At 37.6% G+C, this 21,410-nt stretch overlaps 2 protein-coding genes across 2 annotated transcripts in view; one reads left to right on the top strand and one right to left on the bottom strand.

Annotated features, from left to right (window-relative positions):
- Positions 1-21,410, top strand: part of GTF2F2 (general transcription factor IIF subunit 2) — a 79,053-nt gene that overhangs the window by 14,731 nt on the left and 42,912 nt on the right. Inside the window, exon 5 of the mRNA XM_005420759.3 lies at positions 244-282. Within this exon, the coding sequence (XP_005420816.2) occupies positions 244-282 (39 nt within the window). The remainder of the gene's footprint in view (positions 1-243; positions 283-21,410) is intronic.
- KCTD4 (potassium channel tetramerization domain containing 4) lies at positions 11,497-12,979 on the bottom strand. Its single transcript, XM_005420758.2, has one exon. The coding sequence runs from the start codon at positions 12,814-12,816 to the stop codon at positions 12,043-12,045; it is 774 nt and encodes a 257-aa protein (XP_005420815.1). The 5' UTR covers positions 12,817-12,979; the 3' UTR covers positions 11,497-12,042.

Here is a 21,410-nt window from a genome sequence, read left to right on the forward strand (position 1 = left end):
AGAGGTGCAATAGAGTTCTCTCATTTAAGTTGTGAGGGAGTTTGGGCACTAAAGGACTTTTTTTGTTGCTCCTGGTAGCAAATTATTCCTCAGAAGGTATATTTATAAACATTAATCAAATCCAGTGATTTTGATTTTATCATAATTTATCACTCTTTACTTTGCAACCCAGTTGTTGGATGTAATTTCAAATAATCAACACAGAAACATTGTGATTACTTTTCTGTTTATTTTTTTTCCCAGAAAATCAATCAGAAGAAAAATCAGAAAGTGGCAGTGCTGGTGAGTACAGACATTTTCTTTGAAGCACTTAAGAAATTACTTATTACTGCAGATTTTCAGTTTTGCTTCTTAAGAAACTAGGAAATTTTAAAAAGTGCCATTTAAAAATATTTTGTTGAATGTCATAACATTAAAGAATAACCTCATAAATGTTTATCTGCTGTGCCCAAAAGTTTAAATTATTAATATTTTTTATTTGAAAGAAGGGGAATAAAATTATGAGGGAGTGGTTTAGAATGTAATATTCTTTGCAATGTTGTTTTAGATTTTTTATTTCTCAACTTTTTTTTTTGTTTCAATTTATTGTTTGTCTACCTTTAGTTTGAATTCTTTTCTTTAGGTTGGAAAGTTTGTGACACATTTCCAGATCTTTTGTTACTTGATTCCAATTGCATAAACTAAGCAGTCATAAAAATAGTCTATAAAAAGTAGTATTATCTCTGGTGCACACGGATTAAATAGTAGTAGGACTGGAGTGCATTTGTTAAGTGGTAATGGCACAGATAGGAGATGGCTCATGGGAAAGGTGTGAAAGAGTTTCAAACTCCTACTTTTCTTAAAAGAATTTCCTAAACAAAACTCTAATGCTAGTGGATGTTTAAAATATCTTCTTGAAGGTACTTTTTGGACACTTAAACATGGAGATATCTGCTTTTTCTAGTATCTGACATATTTGAATTGCCTTTCAGCATCAAATACTGTCAAAAGTGTATAGTTTGTGTCTGGCTAGAAGGTAGGGTTTGGGTTTTGTTTTATGTAGCAGGGAATTTTTTGTAAAACAGAGATTCCTTCTATTACACTGGCCTAAGCATGTCAGAAGACAGGTGTTAGGAATGTTATAGTCTGCAGACTTGTGCTGAATCCAAGGCGTGTTTTATAGCTTGCAATTCTTCTTAGTTAATTGGTAAAACCTGTTCAGTCTGATTCTGTGTGAATTGTGGTGCAGTTTTAAGATAAGGGATACTTCCTAGGGATTGGCATTTTATACCATTACAAGACTGAGATTCATGGCTGTGCAGTGTCTCATGTAAATCAGTTACTGAGATTTTAGCTGCTAAAATGAATCAGAATTTTGATACTTCCATTTAGGTGTTTTTTTATTTGTAAGGGTGCACTCTTGGTTTTGTTCTGTTTTCATTTGTGTTTGAATAGTTGAATTGTCTCTCTTCACTTGGTGCCTCCTCCGTGTTCTGTGAATGTTGTGTAAGATGGCCACGTGTTCAGTTGTTTGTATTTTTGCTTCAGCCAGAAGAATGAATTACTGTATGGTGTCAGCTGTTTAAATATGCTGACAAGATAAGTCCTAAGCCTATGTTATGGAATCAAACTGGATATGGATTCACTCTCTGTGTGATGGTAGTTGGTTACCCTGCGGCGTATAAAGGAGGACTCTCAGCCATCAGTTACTCTATTTGCTTATTCACTTTTCTCTCAAAATCATTGTGGAACTCAGATTACCTTTTCCAAACTACCTCTCGGGTAATTCAGGCTATGGAGTATTCAATTTTTCTGTTAATCTACTGTTTCTTTGCCTACATCAAGTGCTTTTGAGGCAAAGATGATGTCTTTTATGTTTTTATTTAGCATGTTAGCATAAGAAGATCCTTTTGGGTCTTAGTGAATTAAAATATGTAAGGTTTTGTCATAGTAAGTAAAGAAAGTAAATGAGATATGACATTTCAAAACCATTTGATTTACATCTTTAAAAGATGTTCACATTGGCAAGGTGCTGTCAAACTTTGGAATTTATGTTGTAAATCCTTACTATTATGTATCACAGAAGCAGATAACCTATTGTTTATGTCTGGTTGCTGAACTTCTCAGCTTCAGAAGGAAAATCCTAAGAGAGGATTTTTCATAAAAGAAATGTCTGTGACACAGATTACCTTTTCCAAACTACCTCTCGGGTAATTCAGGCTATGGAGTATTCAATTTTTCTGTTAATCTACTGTTTCTTTGCCTACATCAAGTGCTTTTGAGGCAAAGATGATGTCTTTTATGTTTTTATTTAGCATGTTAGCATAAGAAGATCCTTTTGGGTCTTAGTGAATTAAAATATGTAAGGTTTTGTCATAGTAAGTAAAGAAAGTAAATGAGATATGACATTTCAAAACCATTTGATTTACATCTTTAAAAGATGTTCACATTGGCAAGGTGCTGTCAAACTTTGGAATTTATGTTGTAAATCCTTACTATTATGTATAACATTTTTTATCACATTTATTGTTGTTTTAATCACATTTATTGTTGAGATAGTTGTAAACCATCTAGAAATGCCATTATAGTGTTGCTACTCTACATGATGCTGTTTGAGAGAGACTGTGAGTGATACTGGATCACACCAAAGTTCGTCTGGCTGGTGTCCTGTCCTCAGTGGTGGTCAGCAGCAGATACCTTGAGATGAGAGTAAGAGCAGCGTAGAAGCACAATGGTACCTCCCCAAGATACTTCTCATGGAATCATAGAACAGTTTGGTTTGAAAGGGATCATTAAAGCTCACCTAGTCCAGCACCCCTGCAATGAGCAGGGGCATCTCCAACTAAAACAGGTTGCTCAGACCCCTCTCCAACCTAACCTTGAAAGTTTGCAGAGATGAGCACCTGCCTCTTCTCTGGGCAACCTGTTCCAGCTTCTTCCAGCCTTTAGTGATTCACAGCTCAGGGAGTTCCAGAACCAGAAATGATGGAGTTTTACCTAACAGGACCTCGTGGATTTTTCTTCTCTGAAGTGTCCCTGTTGGTTGAGCCCATGTAAAATCTTTAGTATCCATAATATCTTGAATGATGTTTACAGTAAAAATATTCAGGAATCAAGACATATGTGAGACAAGTTTCCTTAAACTAAATTTGAGTTCCTTTTGCATTTTGTCATTTTAGATTAGTTTTTCCATACAGAAATCTATTTGTTTAGAGCTTGTGATAAACAGTGCTTGGTGATTCAACTAGTGTTGTTTAGTGCCTGAAGGCTGGTTTATGCTAAAAGTGAAAGGAGCATAGCAAATAACACACTAAGCTAAAGGAAAAGAGAAATGAGGATTGGCTTTGCTTGGTCCTATGTGAGGATGAGCAAGCACTTTAAATCCAAATATGCATATGTGGCTCTTGTTTGTTTATGACATTGCTTGCACCTACCTGAAAGTGCTGTCAGTGGTGACAGAAGCTGTGAAAACCAACGTTTGTGCCAGTATAAAGCGTGACCTGTTCCCCCCCAATAAAAATACTCAGAAGCTGCTGCTCTGAGCCTGTGTAGTCTGCTGAGAATGATAAAGTAAAAAAATGCATTCTCATGTAAGAGCAAATTCAGTTAGGTGCAGTCCTTGTGGAAGTGCATTATATGGAAGCTGCAGGGGCAGCAACTGAGTATTTAATGTTGTCCAAGCTTTGAGCATGTAGACAGACAATATAGGGGAATTTAGTATTGAAATTTTACCAATTTTGAGTGTATGAATGTGACTGCAGACACAAGTATACAACACTCAAACTGTTTGTAAATACCACTTCCTTAATTTCTTTATATTGTTGTAACAAAAAAAGGATTCATATGTTGATTATGTTGGAATATTCTATGTTGGAATATTTGAAATTCATTGTAAGTGTGATGATAGCCACTGAACTCCATGTGATAAAATCAGTAATTTTTTTGTGAAGACAGAGGCTTCTTATGGTATAACATGGGATGGTATAAAGCTGCTAAATGCACATTTGATTTTATCCTCTTTCAAGCACTTAACATATATTAATTAAACTCCAAAAGCAAAACTTTGACTGAAAAATGATTGTCAGGAGGAATAAAACAGTAACTTTTAATTTAAATACTAGCTTGCAACTCAGTGTTGAAGATAATTTGGATGCTGCCATGTTCAAGACACAGAAACAGTTTTTATCTTGGAAATATAACTGGGTTTGTTGGCAGATAAATACAACACAGCTTAAAGTACAAGCTTCCCAGTAGCTTTCCAGGAGCTGTAATCAGTGTGAGACTCCATTGGTAGCTTTTGAAACACACAAAGAAGCAATGATTCCTGCTTTAAGGTATATGTAGTCAAGGCCTATGCTACTGGTTATAATAAATATTGTGGAAGAACAGGGAAGGTGCAATGGTAGAATAGCAAAAAGATATGGATTTAATGTAGGCCAGCATTAACTGGAGTTAATTTTTTTGAGAATTTGTGTAAATGTCCTTGGTGCCCTTCGAGTGTGGCTATTTATTTTAGGATATTGTATGAATAGTCTAACATGTATATCTGAGCAAACGAATGTACTTGTTGTCAGTTTCCCTCCTGAGAACAGAACCTGATACAAAACAACGGGTGTTAATCCCATGACCATATTTGTCCTTCTATGATGTCCATGTCCAGCTTGTAGAAGTAATGAATAAACAGAAGTGTGCTTTTGGTTTGTACCAGAGTTCTTGGTTTTCCTTATGACTCTTGAGGAATCCCAGGAATCTTAGCCATGCCGGGCATTGCAGATCATAACTTCGCAAATTATGTTTGTCTTCTGTGAAGTATTTTGCTGATTGTTGCAGTTCACTCACCTACCAGCATTTGATGGGTTTGATCACATTTGATGGGTTCAGATTTTTGGAGTATTGCAAATTCAGAGCCTTGAATGATGGATCAAAGGGGCAGAGGGAAATCAAATGTTTTCTGTCTTGGCCAGTACAAGACTGACATGTAAGTGTTGCAAGAGTCAGTTTCAAAGTGAATAAAAAGAGGGAACTCTGTGGGCAAACCCAGAAATCATAATCTTGGCATGGCAGAAAAGTTATAGAAGTGTACTTTTATCATCATATGGAGGGCATAAGATAGCCTACATGTTAGATTTCTGTCCTGTTGTGAAAGAGCTTTATTTGCTGTTCTTTTTAGAAAATGTGTTGGAAATGTCACAAGACCTGGCAGTGCTGCAGGCCTTAGATAATGTTAGTATTGATAAAACTTCAAACCTCAAGAGTACCTTTTCCTCTCTTTAGCTGATTCTTATCAACCTGGCTGGCAGGACCTTTAATTTGTCTCCTCTGAGACTACCAGTTTCAGCACTGAGGAAATGTACTGTTTTATCCCTAATACTTGCCAAAGGCCTTATTTAAGTAGTAGAGAGGCAATAAATGACTGGGTTTGTTGTTACAGTTGCTTGTCTGTTTATATTTTTTCATGCTTAGCCTGTTTATTGCTAGTTTGTTTGCTTATTTTTTCTTCCTGATTGAGAGACACTGTATCCACCTCTGACCTGTTTCTTTTTTCACTTTATCTGTTCGCTATGGTACAAAATCAGGAATCTCCTAGGAGCTAACAAATAGCTTTCTGTGGAGCTGCAGCAGGAGATATGTAGCTTGAAGTTTTCTATTAATTTTTTTTTTAAAGTTAATTCCTCTGACTTCTGCTACAATAAAGAAAATTGCTTCTTTCAAAGGTAGCATATGAAAAGCAAAAAGAGAATTTTGTAAGATTTTTCGTCCCTTATTTATTTATTAATTTCAGGATTATTAGACATTACTTGCATTGTATAACCTCAGTGTTGCTCTGTGCGGGCATCTGTCTTCATCACAAAACCAAGACCCTCAGCTGACGCTGAGTGACACTGAGTCCTTTTTCTCTTCATCTCATAGTGCTCATAGGCTCTCTCACCACACTTCTCTCTCCTCATTCTCACAGCTGGGGAAGTCCAACACTGCAGACTTCCCTGAGCATTAGACTCCAGACTCTAGCAAGCCCCTTGGAACTTCATCTTCCTGGGGCATTTCCCCAGCAAGCAGCCTTTGGTTTCTAAATCTGAATTCTCATCTCCTTGATGTGTTTCTGCTGCTGGTAAAGTGCCACCCCCTGACACAGGATGCCAAATCTCTCTTCAGGAGCTGTGAATAAGGAGACCTTGTGCTTTGGTTAGAGCAGGCTTTCCATACCTGGAGCAAAGCTGCCCCTGAAAGTTTGCTGGTGTCAAAGGAAAAAAAAGATGTATCCTGGAAAAGCATAGAGATCTAGCTTTTCACAAAACTAAAATAATGCTTGGGGTGGGACTAGCGGAATACTCCTTTAATGCCCAGAAAGATGATGGCTTTCATGAACTGTGTGTAAACGAAGGTTCTGTCCCCCAAAGTCACATCGCCAGTGAATGAGGCAGTATTGTAATTTTTAGCATTATCAGGAGAAGCTTACAGACATTCAGAATGACTCAATTTATAGAAGTCATCTTCTAACAACTTGGTTTTGAAATCCTAGCATGTTGAGCTTGCGTATCATCACGTTGTAATGGTGTTTTAAATGAGTAGCTGCTGTTTACAGCTATAATTATTATACCAGCTTTGAACAGCACAGATAGAAACAGCTTCTTGGGAGACTGTTGCATTACCTGTGTGTGGTACTCCTACTACAAACATTTTTGGGAAAAGAAATCAACTGTCTAGTTCTACAGAATATTACGCAATTTCAGAAAGAAGGGCAACTGCAGTTGCTTTTTTGGAGTGCTTGCTCATCTATGTTCCTCAGGTGTCATCATACATCTTCCTCCTACCTTCCCCAGTCTATGCCATACTGCTTGTTTTCTGGCATTTTGTTGGGAATGATGATGATTTACAGAGGCAGTGTTTTGAGACAATGTTCTCTGCGATATACTAATACATAGTTACAGAATGTCTATTTCAAATGTAAATAAACCCCAAAATGGTTTTTTTTCTGATCCTAAATTTCTTGTGCCTTACTTATTGATTTTGTTTCAACACAGTAAATTATGCAAGCCTCACTCTTTATATAAGGATTCCTTCATTTTTTTTAACTAGTAGTCACTTTCCTGTCAATCTACCCTGTGTTGCAGGGCAGCAGACAATGTTAGGTTTATGTAATAGTTGTTTTGCAAAGATGATCCAGCCTAGGAAAATAGTATTTATTTTGTCATAGACCCAAGTGAACTTGTGCTCTTCATCCCCAATCCTGATTTATCAGTCAGTAGCATTAAGGCAACATGACCCTTCTATACAAATAAATTAATGGATTACACACTGCTCTTATTAAATTGTATTTTTTGTTGCCTGCCCTTATTCTGCTTGTGTACTAATGAGGAGGGGGGGAAGAAGATAATTCTCTTAACCTCTTCTCATCTTACTGAGTGGAAACCTTGTAATGCTTTTAAGAGGTGAAAATAACAATGCCACCGATTTTCTACAAATGATGTAATTTTTACCTGCTGTAGAAAAGATGTGACCTGTTGTCACTTAAACAGTTGTAATAGGTACAAATGCAAAAAATAAAAAATAAGACATGAGCATTTGAAAATATCAATAGTGCAATTATGAGGCTGTGAAACACTGGTCGGTGGGTGAGTCAGTGCTGAAGGTACAGAACTAGAGCTGCAATTTGACCTTGTTGTGCAGCCTCTGTATTTCACAGCATCAAGACTACCTCCAGAAACCACATCTAACTCTAGAAGTCATTGGGCAGTAAGACTGGTTAGAGACTGAAGAAATACTTTGAGCAGGCATTGCATATATTTTTGCCAGTATTTATTTTTTCCTAGGCGTCCCTGACAAAGCCCCTCAACTGGCCTGATGAAAGGAAGGGGTACAGTGAAACAAAAATGAAAAATAGTTGTAGGATGGGAGGAGAGAACAAGACAAGGGAAAGAATGTGAGGGTCAAAGGATCAAAAATGAGGGTTCTCCCATACATGTGAAGTCTCTGGGTTAAGAAACAGTTCCCAGTCACCAGGGAAAACTGGGCTAAAACAGGCTTTAGTCTGACATAGTGCAGCCGTTGTAGGTTTTGTTCTCAATAGAAATCCATGTGGTTGGTACCTTATCCAGTGTACTGCCAAGTGTGATAGGGTCCTTGGCTTCTCCTCCACCCCTGGGGAAAGGTGACCATACAGGTGTCAGTATTTTGGTTAGTTTGGCAGCTATTTATATTTTTCCATGAGTAGTCATTCAAGAAATTAATAGAGGCATAAGGACTTCTTTTGTAGTCTGTGCAATTTAGTCCTGCCTTCAGTTGCCTCTCCTTTCTGCTTGGTGACGCCTTTTCTCACCTGACAAAACAGGCAGGGAGGCCAGCAGAGCTGACCAAGCCTGGGAGCAGGTTAAATGCCTCCTTGGGGAAATGGGAAGAAATTCGTTTTATTCCTACCAGAGCAGTTGAAGATCATCAGAGAAATTATGGTAATTGTCATTCCTTCCTGATACTTGTAGGGCAGTTCTGTAAGTTTGTTGTGATCCAAGTCTTAATGAGATAAAGGAGAATAAAAATATATTGCCTGCACATCATATACTATGTAATGTTAATGTTGTTAGAACAACTGTGGATATTTCTGACTTAAGCCCTTGGTTTTGCAGCTTTCATATTGTCATAGCAGTTACTGAATATGAAATTTCCAGCTTTAAAGAAAAGACAGAAAAGGTAGCTGATGCATAGCTGGGTATTTTTTCTGGCTCATCCTACTGTGATGGAACACAAGTATCCACCTGACTGACTGAACATATGCAAAATATATTTATGTTATATTGAGTATGTTTATGAAGTACAAAGGAAACATTATTTACGGTATTGAGGTTTTACGTGGTTTTTTTGTTCATATACCAAAACAAGACAGTCCCACCCTGAAAAATTGCTCAAGTTTATATCTAGTTTGAAGTGTCTAATTGTAGCTGATATGGCATGATTCAAGACAGTTGTGGATTTGTTTAGTCTGAACAGGGAAGGGAATTAAATTGTTTACTTCCATGTTCCTTTCTGCTGTGTAATTCAAAGAGCTGAGGTGCCTTCAATCAAAGGTAGCATGTAAAAATTTCAAACCCTGACGCTTGCAGAAATGCATCACTGCTCATGAAAAAGGGAAAAGAAACAAGATTGAAGTTCGTGGTGCAGCAGATGACTTTACATGTGTGCCATTGATGTCAGTGTTACTTACACAAAAATATTCAAAAAATCGAGTTAAAATTACATAAGGTAATGAATAATTGAATTTTAAACAAACCAACCAACCTGCAATAAACCAAGCAAACAACACAGGTATTTATTTTAATAATGATTAGAGAAGTACATTTTTCATTGAAAAAAACCCTTTGGTTTTCAAAGTTCTCTTTCACAGGTTGAGAGGGCAGTAGATACTCTGAACCAAAAGCCTGGCAAATAAACCTTTTATGAATAGCTATGCAATATTCTTAGAAGATGTTTCAGATAGTTTCCACGTTACCTGTGATTATCAGCGTATGAATAACTTATATTCTGAAAATATTTTCTATAATAAAGGCAGACCCATCAAATTCTCTACGGATTTTTCATGAGCACAAGTCATGCTCCAATAAAAAACTGGTGCTGCCTTCTGGTAGGGGAGTGCTGACAATTGATTTCTTGGTGTTTGGCATCCAAAGAGCTTAACTGAAAGGCGAGCAACCACAACATATTTTAATTAACATATATTAATTGTTTGAAATAAAAATTGGTTTTCACCTCTCTTCAGCTGCAATTACATTTTAAATTTTAGTCAAAGACCCAGGACAAATGAAGGTTGTAATCAAAAGTGTTTAAGTGCAAATGGATTGACAACCCAGGAGCAACAGCCTCCTCCAGACTTTGTGCTGATGCAGGCTGTGTATTTGACAGCACTGTGAGCATGCTGCTTTAGAACTTGTAGATTCATTGTGGAGCTTTTTTAGATTGTCTTGCCACTTTATCTTGCTCATGTAGAGAACTGTAGCTACAAAGGGCTTTTCATGTAATTGTTCTGTATGATTGTTTTTCTAGTTCTTGTCCTAGAAGATCAACAGGATTTTGTATTTCTTTTAGGGAAGCTTTCACAATTGCTTTTCAAAGAAGTCCTACAGATTCTTATAAGTACAAGAGTAGTGGTTAATGAGGATTTTTTTAATACCACAATTTGAAAATAGCTTGGAGGGGGAGGAGGGAAGATGACACATGCTCGTGGCACATGTAAACAATAGTATTTTACTGTGTATCTTTTGTGTGCATAACTAATGCATTTGGACAAATTCAGGGAAGTTTTGGGATACATGGACAGTTCTTCAGCTTGTATGCCTGAAATGTAAAGTAATCTGACTTTTAAACATTAGAATCTGGAAAAGTTCCACTTAGAACCATATTTTTCATAGAACCACATTTTTTGTGAACTGTAAGTCTGGAACAGGAGGACTAGATAGAAAATAATGTCTAGACAGTGTATTCATTCTGATGGAGTATTCTGGAGAGGTTGAATTCCCCCATTTGATAAATCATATTGGAATATGTTTCAGTCACTGCTCCCTGGTCTGGAGATGTAGCATCACTGTATTAATTCATCTCTAGCAAGGGACCTAGTTAACAACACCTGTTGTGTGTTAAAAATGAAAAAGAGTTTCATGTTGAGGGATAAGTGGACCTTGCATTTGTATTCTCAGCCCTTGATACTTAGGATTGATTTGTTCCCCCTAAAATTCAGACCACAACTGTTCTCAGCCTGTCTTCTGTTAGCTGTTTTCCTTGGTTGTCACTTCTAGTATGGATTGTATTGCCTTTTGTTGACATTATTTTTTTCCTGTATAAAACCAGTGTTTTGGGAGACTATTTAGTTGGTTTTTTTCTTTCTTTATAGGCATTTTACTTGAATTTTGGGTTCATATAAGCTGTGAATGATGGTTGGTTTCAATGACAAACAACACTTAGAGTTAGTGCTGCTTCTTCTTGCCTTTTGTGATGATTTTTCAGCTTGCTTTTGTGAAATGACTGGTTTGTAGTACTTGTGTTTAAATTAGTTACAGTTGTTCTATAGAAACTATTAAAACTTTGTTTCAAATATCAATTAAAAGATTTTATAAATAGTGGAGATGAGGAGAATGAAGGTATTTATTCCATTACTTAGAGTAAATTGTCTTTAATGCCAGCAGGTGGTCTGTTCAGAACTGATAGTACTCATTGCATTTAGTAAACCACTGTGCAAAGCAAAGGCTCTGTTCATTGCCTGTCCTTATGAGCACAAATGATTGCTAGGAAATACTGACTGTGGCATTGTTGGATGCCAATACTGGAAACCTGTAACACTAAACTTGATGTCAAATACTTTTGTTAGCTATTTGATATGATGTATGATTAGAAAATTTACATTCTGTGCAGATTGGACCCAATTCCTGTAATAAAATTAATCTCCCCCAGCATTATTTTGTTGGTTTACATGTTTCTGGCAGCATTAGTGTAGCAATATGGTATAAATTTGGGGTTAAGTGAGTTGAGAAACAATTTAACTTAAAAATTTATTTGGTTATTTTAAACTCTCTTGCAATCTTGTTTTTTGGAAATTCAGTACAATAGATTACCATAAACACTAATGAACAGTCAAAATCATTTATTCCAGTTAAAATCCATTCTTAATGTGTTATAAACAAAACATACTTTAAGCCTGCTTATTATCTGAAAACACTCTCACTGCTGTTCAGCAGAGCAGTTGGGTATATGCACGTTCATCACGCAGGTACACAAAAATTCAGCTAGACTCTCTGGTTGAAAGACAGCATTGAGAAAACATATTACAAAGAGCATAAAGCATTCCATCTGTTTACAATGTTAGCAGATAATTCTTGTTAAATTCAGGCATAAAATTTTCATTCAGCTTAAGTAAGCCAGAGATAGATGTCATTATGAGATTTACATACCATTAGCTCACATCAGTTGATTAGCAGCTGAGCTCTGTGGTACAGGGCTAGTTAGATGCATTATTTGTGATGCCAGGAGGCTGCAGCTCAGGGAGGTTTACTGGCTGCGTGCTCGTTGCCTGTGCCTTTGTGATTACTTGATAAAATGCAGTGCATCACTGTGAACAATGGACCCTCTTGAACAGTCCAGACTGGTCAGCAGCCTAAATCCACATTTTAAAGCCGTCATTATAGCCTCAAATTTAAGAGTTTCCAGGGTGCAGACAAAGGTGTTGTCCTCCTTCAGTACCAATCGTGTACCGTTTTCAGACTTTATGAAGTACTTGAATTGAATAATATTTGAAGATACTGAAAACTCCTCTGGAAATCCATCCAGCCTGCTTTTGGACACCAGTACAATTCTGGATTTTATTTTTGCAATGAATTCAGGAGCATTACAAAAGATTCTAAGTCCTTGTGAACGGTCGTGGCTGTCAGTTATTTCCAGGAAAGTAGTCTCTCGGGATGCTAGCTGTTCCTTCTCCCACCTTGATTTCACTGCCTCTGACAGTACCTTAAGCTGGAAAAATTCAGCTTCTTGTGCCAAAAGTTGATTTTCTCGAAACCCCTCTGGTAGAAGAAGTTCTCCGTTCCGTAGGAAGTTGAGGATGTGTCTAAAAAGGAGTCCATCTCTGTCTATGAAGTAATGACCGTCTGCATCAAATGGGCACATTATTCTTCCATTTATGATCCCCTCCAGGAAAGAATCTGGATACTTGGTTAGTGTCTGTTTTTGTGTGATATATAGATAACCACCGACATTCAGAGTGATCAGAGACGTTTTATAGTCCTTCTCTAGCTCGGAGCTTTCAGAGTTGCTGTTTTTTTCTTCGCATTCGTTTTCTCTCCTGCTTCCTTTTCTCTCCATTATTGAAGCTAGGACAACAATACAGCTATCCTGCTTTGCTCTTGTCAGCTTGCAAAGAGGATGTTTCTTATTAAAAAGCACCTTTATTCAGCTCCAGCTCGATGTTGGAATGGAAATGCTGCTCGCATTGCTCTGACTGTCAGCTTGGGTTTGCAGTAGGTGGCGTATCGGCTGTGTGTGCAGGGAGATAGCAGGAATATGACTGTAAGAGAGAATTTGCATTTAACTGTGTAAGGGAAGAAGCGTATAACAACTGTTTGTTTTATTTCTTTCCCTTAAGTCTAAGTAGTTTGCATAGCTTAGGGGGTTCTGCACAGAAATACATACTGCTATACTAAATGGCAACTTATTTTTAATACTTGAAGATGTATTTGTAGTGTCAGCTGGCCAAATCATGTTTTGTGCTTATGGTGTTAAACAGCTTCGTGTTTCAAGGATTTTTTATTTTCACAAAGCCTGTTTTTTCACATTGTTTTTTAGTACTGATTACCTGGTGCATACAGCAGGACAATACAGAAACGAAAGGTGTCTTTGTGTGTATAACGGGTGTGTCATCTGTGGAATGTGTGCATGTGCATGTCACTCATTTGTCGGGCACTCATTTATTGTGCAGCAGTAAGATGTTTCCACAGAAGATACCCTAGAAGTGGTGCTAAGGACTTGTTGGTCTGACTCTTCTAAGTTTGTGGCAAAAGCTTTGATTTGCAGCCAAAGGGTCTATCCTCACCACCACGAGAACAGCAGCCTGATTAGGTTTTGCTTTTTGCCTTCCTGTGTGCCATAGACAAAAACAGTTTCACAGGGAGGATTTACCGTTTATATTGATGATGGGTTTTAAGTCACCAGAGCTGTCTAGCATCAGTTGGTTCTTTCTCGATAGGAAAACTCAGCTGCCCTGTGGAACAAAGGGCTTGTGTGCCTACAGATAGCTTTGAACATCACATAACACCATAGCTTAGCAACACTGGGGTACAGGGAGGCAGAGACGTCGGCACAGCACACTGAATTCGAATGCCTATCTTCTCTCCTGTACTTTGAGCCTCTCAATTGCCTCTTAGAAAAAGATTTCCCCTTTAAACATTTGCAGTTTGGAGCAGGAAAGGAAAAGCTCTCCACACATCCCCTATGGGCGTTTCCTTGGGGAGTGGACAGATGGGAGCCACTGCACGCATTCCCCAGCACTGGTGGGAGCAAAGGCTTTCCTTGGGTTAGACCTGGAGAGGAGAAGGTTCCATCTTCATCCATATGTATTTTTCACTTTAGAGAGAGATGTGTCCTGCTTTGTCTGACTAGCAGTGGAAAGCAGATTATTTTTCTGTAAATTCTTCTGCTCTATTTCTAAGTATCTTATTCCTACTGCTCCCACTGTCTGTAAGGTTGTTTATCGATACCACAGAGTAATCATTGTACTATTTTATTATTTGGAAACCGACTCTAGTGAAAATAAATGTTTTTCTCTCACTTTTCTCATTGCCAGGGTATCCTGTCCCTAGCACTGATGCACTAAATTTTTCTGCTGCTGTATATGATATATTAAGCAGGTATTATTAATTAGGTTTGATTTACCACGAATTAGTAATGGTTTTATTTTTAACTCTTTGATGCTATGGATATGTTTAGCATAACTTCAGTCAGAAATTTCAATCAGTTTCTAATTTTAAAACATTTGGACTTTTTTTCAAGATTAACTCCTTTCACTAATTACTAAGGTGTTCAAGTGACTGAATTAGTAATTGAGAAAATGAAAATACCAATTAATTTCAAGTAAGATATTTTTTCCATTACAGGAGACATTAATTCAAATTTATTTTATTGTCAAGTGATGGAAAATTCACTTAATGTGTTAGATTGTGCATAACTAAAATATTGAACCATCTTATTGTCAAATCTTAAGAGAATCATTGGTCGTTCTTTCATCTCACACAGTGAACTTGAAATATTTTGAAGCTGAGCTAGGAGCATCCTGGTACAAGTGACTAGGGATTTCCAAGGAGAGAAGGGATTTGTAAAAGACAAGAAATTTTCCATGTCCAGTTAAACTGTCTGCATTTTAACAGACAGAATTTACAGAACAGTGTGTGTTCTCTTTTCATCATCTTCTCAATGTTCTAACACTTGCAGTTGATATTTTCCACTTTTGTCAACAAGTAAGTATTCTTTAAAAGATCATGCAAAATCATTTTAGTGGTTTGTATGATAAAATATTCAAAATGGATTTGATGTGGAAAATATACTCTGTGGAGTTCATGAATATTTACACTTAAACCTTTGAGACTTGAAAAATTTAGAGCTTCTGTAAAATTTTCATCCCCACAAACCCATGTAGCTTTATTTCACTGCAGCTGACAGTCATCTGTAACACAAAACTAAAAACTGGCATTTCTCAGTGAAAATTTTCCACTTTCTGTGCCATACTACAGGACTTTCTTAAAAAGTCTTGTAATTCTTCCTTTGCACTTGGTTATACATATGGTATTGTAGTGCATGTAATTTTAATGGGGTGGTTTCATATAACTTATTGTTTTTTGAAGGTATAGTTATGCTGGATTTCCTTTTTTCTGTCCTTTTGTCCATGCACTGAAAGACCATCCAAAAGTTCATTTTGGCAAAGATATTGAAATATTTCTTGCAATCAAGTTAGAGACTTTGACCATTTTTGTCCTCTGAGAGTCTTTTGTGTTGTGTACCAGCCACATCTCAGATAGCTGAGATGTTGTTAGTGAACTGTTTGTGCCCTATCCAGCTAAGTGTTCTGTTTACAGTGTGGGGTAGCAATCCTGAAGTGACTGCTGCTTCACAAATTTTTAGTGTCACCTGTATGCTGGGTTTGCTGTCGAAGTAGGGAGTAGTGTTGGAATCCAGCAATTGAAAGGATATTGTTTTGGTTTCAGATAAGTCAGGAAACACACTGAGCACCCTTGTGCGCACTTAGGAGAGTGGCTATAGTAGTAGTACTCCTTTCCCAAGTTACACACACTTCGGGTTGCAGCAGAAGAGCAATCCACAGAGATTTCCGGGTTCTCACTCAGACAAGCTGTCCTGGAGACAGTGAAAATTCAGTGCTGGTGTCTAGCAGCTGCACAAAACTTAGGAGAAGGGGGCTAGGCATCTGCCCCTCCTTCTGCCCTACATGTTTCCTTTTGGAAAATAAGTTCACTCTCACTCAACTTCCACCCTCTTCCTGAACCTCCTGGTCTGTAAGCTTGAGCATGCCATGGAACTGAGGATTCGGGACCAGAACGCACCATGGAAAATTTGGTGCTTTACCAGTGGTTCAGCTTACTTGCCTATCCAAAGAACATCAGCTTTACTGACAGTCAGTAAAAATAACCTGGGTTACAGAAACCAGCTAAAATTTTTATTAGAGTACAAAAGAATATGAGGAAAATTCTCAGCTGTAGGAGGAGAGAAATTTAGAAGTGTATTAGGAAGCCATGCTAATGCAATCTGTTAGGGTTATTGAGGCAGTTTGCTAGTCATTTAATGTCATAACACAGAAAATTGGCCACATTGTTGGACAATTAGACCATTCAGTAGCTCCTGTTTCACAGTGTTGGTAGCATAGAAATTCTCATTTCAAAAATATCTCCAGATGTTGATTAACAGCTATTGAAGACAAGCTCTACATAGTAATTAAAATTAAAGATTTTCAAACCAGCAAGTCTTAATAATTTGCATTCAAGAGTTTCTAAAGGGCTGTCTAAGAAACTGTCAAAGTTGCTGTTGATATTTGTAATAATTTTTGAGCACTGCAATTCTACAAGACTGGAAAAGCAAATGCTGTGTCAATATCTGAAAGATTAATTAGATGAGACAGGTATTTAAATATGAAAAGGTACTGTATGAAAAATGATAAAATATCTGACTTGGAAATCAATCAGTTAAACATCAGTTAAAAATTAAGGGAGAGTAATATAATGCTAATCAATGTGTGGAGAGAAAATGGGTGGTGCCAATTTTTTTGCCCATTTTTTAAAAATTAGAATTTGTTCAGCAAAGTAGATGATGTTTTTTTCTGATAAATCCTTCAGTATGTTTCATTTGTCATTTTGTAGTAGAATATATACCACATGATGGCATTTGTCTTCCCAAGTAACTATTATATGTGATACAGCCCTGTCTTTATCTCAGCCCTTGAGTTTTCCAGCTTTTACCCTTCTGATTCTCTCCCTGATCCTGCTGGTGGGGCAGTGAGTGGCTGCATGGGGCTTGTTTGCTGGCTGGGGTTAAAACATGACAGCTGGGAAGCAACAGCCCATCTTCTAACAGCTGAGGGGCTGGAGGCCTTCATGCCCATAGCCTGGCCTTCCTGCACTCTCATTTCCTTTTTCCTGCTGCCTGAGAACCATGCATCCTGAGTGTGGTCTTCTCCTTTTTTCCTTGGCACCGCTCACGAGGCAGAGGAGTTGGTAAGCTCCAGAACCTGACCCACGTGCTGTCAAGTCTGGCTGTGAGAGACAGTATCTCAGGAAAGACATACATGAACTGGACTTTCTCAGGCTAATAAGAATGATTAAGAAGCTGAAGAATTGGCATAATGGAAGGTTCAAGAAAACATGATTTAGTTTTATTAGGCTTGATGGATGAGCAAAAATGCTTTCATAGCAGGCTCTTCAGCTTAGGAGTCAATGGTCCAACAAGACGGTGGCTGGAAATAGAAGCTGAGTGCAGTCAGACTAGAAGATTGATGCATTAAAATCTCCAAATCAGTCCGTCTCTCTCTCTCTCTAAAAACTGCAACAAACCAACCCCTATCAGACCATCTACTGCACAATTCCAGTAAATTTCTCTCCTGCCTGTTTATTAACATTGGCTTAAGTGTTTCTATCATATTCTGTTCTTTGAAAATGATTGTCAGCAGGATTCCAAGCTGGAATCTGTCTCTCCCAGCATATCTATCATCTCACTGAGACAATAGTTGAAATTACTTTATGAATTGGCACCGGGGCATTCAGGCAGGGAGATCAGGATGAGCATGCATTTGGCAGCTAATGATGCACGTATGGGTTCTGTGGAGGAGCCTGTCTGGAGCTGCACTAAGAGGGTACTTTGTACCTGCCAACACATGTTGGGCATTTGGGAGTGTGAGGCTCTTGGGAAAATGTCTTATTTTCCCTTCTCATCACTGATCTCAGCTAGTCTTTCAGACCTATTCATTTACTTTGTACTATCTACTTTGAGTAGGTGTTTTTAACAGGAAACTACCAGTTCCATGCCTTATTCATCCATTACCTCCTAAGCTGATGTGACTATGGAAATATGTGTAGCATTTTGGATATCTTTTCATTGCATCTTTCATCCTGCAACAGTTGAAGACAGACCCAAGTCTCTAAATTTGAGTTTGGTGAATGAGGTCTAAGTAGGCCACAAAGGGAATAAAAACTGTGTTCCCTCACTACAGTCCTGCATCTGGAGGTTTGCCTGTATCTTTGTGTATTCTGCTAGACTCAAAGGTTGTGTTAAAATTCCAGAGAGGGTCCAAGGAAAGTGGGATGTAAGCCTTGGTGTTTGGACAGTGGATGCTCTTGGGCAGCAGACAACCTTAGCTGCGAGGTGGTATTTGGGAGACTGCACAGCCTTGTACATTAAGTGATTGGAGCATTTTGTCTGAATTTGACAGCAAAAGTCAAATCTGGATCAGTGGTAATTAAGAGAGGGTATTGACCAAGACATCAAAGATGAGATACCAGAGAAGTTGTGGATTCCCTAGCCCTGACAGTGTTAAAGGACAGTTTGGATGGGGCTTTGTGCAACCTGGTCTAGTGGAAGGTGTTCCTGACCATGACAGGGGGGTTGGAACTGAGTGATTTTTAAGGCCCTTTCTAACCCAAACTATGTGATTATGTGGTGATATTATGTGATATTGTGTGGTAATATTAAGGATAAACATGTTTAATTGGCATGTTCATTTTCTAAATAGTTAGTGGGTAGGGACTCTCTGCTTTACTGGTCCTGATCCTTGAAACTTAAAAATAATTTGAAAATTGTGGAAGGTGTAGGGAGATTGAAAGTGACATGTCAGTGTTCAGGCAGCTGGGTTAGATGGTTCAGATGAATATAGGTTAACTAGCCTTGAAACATGTACCATAGAAGTGAGCGGAAAAATTGTTATGGCATTCCAGAGGTATCTAAGATTGGAAATGTAATGAATGCTAGCAAACATGGCTTTATGGAAAGTTTTTCTGGTCCAATAAACCTAATTTTATTTGTTTTGAAGATTATGAGTTTAAATTTACAGCACATTTGCAGCCTGCTTAGCATTTCCTATTGCACATAGTCTAGATCTTTGTGATATTCTGATTTATATTAAAAAAGAAACTAAAACAAGCACAGAACAAGATTAAAAACTATCTGACAATTATCAGAAAGGAATTATGAGTAGGAAGCCTCTTGAGTTGTAGTTTGAAGGGCTTGCTCCAGGATTAGCAAGGATGACAGTGGTGAGAATCACTGCTTATAAAATGTGTCGTGATTGACACAAATACAGGTCAGACAGTGAGTAACTATGACAGGACTGTCATAGTGTGACTGGGATTGCTTAATTCACAGAATCTGTTTTAAAGACAATGTGTTTTCACCAAGCCAAAGGCAATTATACACCTAGGCAATGCAGAGCACGTAGGTAAAATGTGAGGCTTAGAAAAGACTCAGTTGTGTTAGTAATATAGAAGCCAGTTAGTAATGTAATAGCCAAACCCCCGAACTTGGTTTTTAGAGAGAAATTGATCTTAAGTCAGTTTTAGCCATCTAAGCATGAAGCAGTCACGGGACATAGACACCATATGCACCCTCCTCCAAAAAAACTACAAAAAAACCCCACTGGGAAATAATTTAATTCTAAAAGGGATGGACCATTTTTTTCCTGACAGTCTCCCTTCCTCCCTCTCTCTGTTGAATTCATAGATTCTGAATAACATTCAAATGGTTTAAGTGAGGTGAGAGAAATTCCAGCTCCTGTGTCTGTTATTTTACTTCCATGTATGGTTTTCATAAAATCAGTTCAGTAGTATCATGTCTGGTTTCTGGTCTCTGTTATCTTAAAGCGTCATTTCGAGATTGAAAAGGTGCAAATAAGAAATCCCAGATTGATTTAATATGGCAAAAATGTCTTGTAATGAGATAATGTGTGTGCCTAAATTTGTTCATTTATTGAAAAGGTGATTGAGGAGCAACTTGATAACGATTTGTAAGTACTTTCAAAGGGAGAAAACACCAGGAACTGAAAGAGTCTTTACCATAGTATAGAAAGTCATGAGAACCAACTGCTAGAAGATGAAGCCAAATTCTTATTAGAAATTAAGCAGCAATATTAGTACCACTTGAGCCACAAATAAGCTACTAGGTTCTGTGAAGAAGAAAGACGATACAATTTTTCTGTCCATGATACATAGGAAGTCAGGCAAATTTGCCAAGTTGTCTCTTTTGATGATTAAGCTGGGAATCTACAAAATCACAAGTGTTTTAAACCAAATTTTCTTTTATTTCATTCAAAACTATCTGAAAAAATATGGCTTTCTTACTGCTTTCAAAGATTTAGTTTGAATCAATCCAATAAATTTTAGATTAAATTATTTAAAAATTCATGATGTCTAAGTAATTGTTTCTGGCATTATTCAGGGAGAGCAGACTTATATGTGTGGATGTAGTAATATTTCAGTCTATAAGGTGATAGGAAATCCAGAGGTGTCTCAGAGTGCCTTGTGTTACTTGGACATCAGTATTTCTAAGCATTTCTGTCATCTTCTGTGACATTGCCAGCAGAAGGTGACAATGACAGTGTAGTGCTCTTGGAAGGATGTTTTAATACTGAGAGCTAGTTAAGCCTTTAAAACTCATCCTTTCTTGTAATGCAATACTGTTCCAGAGGTGTTTGTTTAACACAAATTGTGCTGACTGTGCCCAAAACAGATGGATAAATTGACATGTGCTCCTCCCACACCCACACATCATGCACTAGAACATCGTAGTAGAAGTGAAGAAATTTGCCCACCATCACTTCTCTCTTTGTTTCTGCATCAAGTTGCTTTTAATTTTCGGGTTTACCTACCTTTATGGTGTAGGCTGGTATTGCTCTGTTAGTCATCCTTGCTTTAGGCAAAAGGTGGTCACGTAGGGTAACAAAGTGACTTTGTGGTGAATGTACAGAGAGGAGTAGTACCTAAATACATGTATGTGGTGTCCTAGATTACTGACTGAAAGCTTTTACTTCTTTTTCCTGACTTTTACCATCCTCTTGTATTATTACTTTTTTTGCTTTGTGTTCCTTCAGTGTACTTTTTTAAAAAAATTGTAACAAGAGGAAAATGTGGTACTATTTTCCTGACACTAAGAATAAAATTAGCTTTTGTTTTCCACTAATTTTGGATACTTTGATTATTGGATTCTCTTTGTAGATTATTTTTTTCACAGTCACTGATTGTATTAATTGCCCATTTACAAAAAAGTTCCTAGATAATACTCTTGAGTGCAATCTAGAGAAAGGAGTTGCAATCCCTTATTTAAAATTTGATCTCTGTGATTCATTCTTAATATGCAAAACATCTGAAGGCAAAACAAGGAAGTCTAGGGTATGCTAGCTATGCAGACGTGTTTTT

This window comes from Geospiza fortis, unplaced genomic scaffold (genome assembly GCF_000277835.1).
Source record: "Geospiza fortis unplaced genomic scaffold, GeoFor_1.0 scaffold194, whole genome shotgun sequence".
Classification (NCBI taxonomy): Eukaryota; Metazoa; Chordata; class Aves; order Passeriformes; family Thraupidae; genus Geospiza; species Geospiza fortis.

Bases quoted from the DNA above. Each gene is read 5' to 3' on its own strand.
- KCTD4 (XM_005420758.2), bottom strand. From the start codon at position 12,816: ATGGAGAGAAAAGGAAGCAGGAGAGAAAACGAATGCGAAGAAAAAAAC.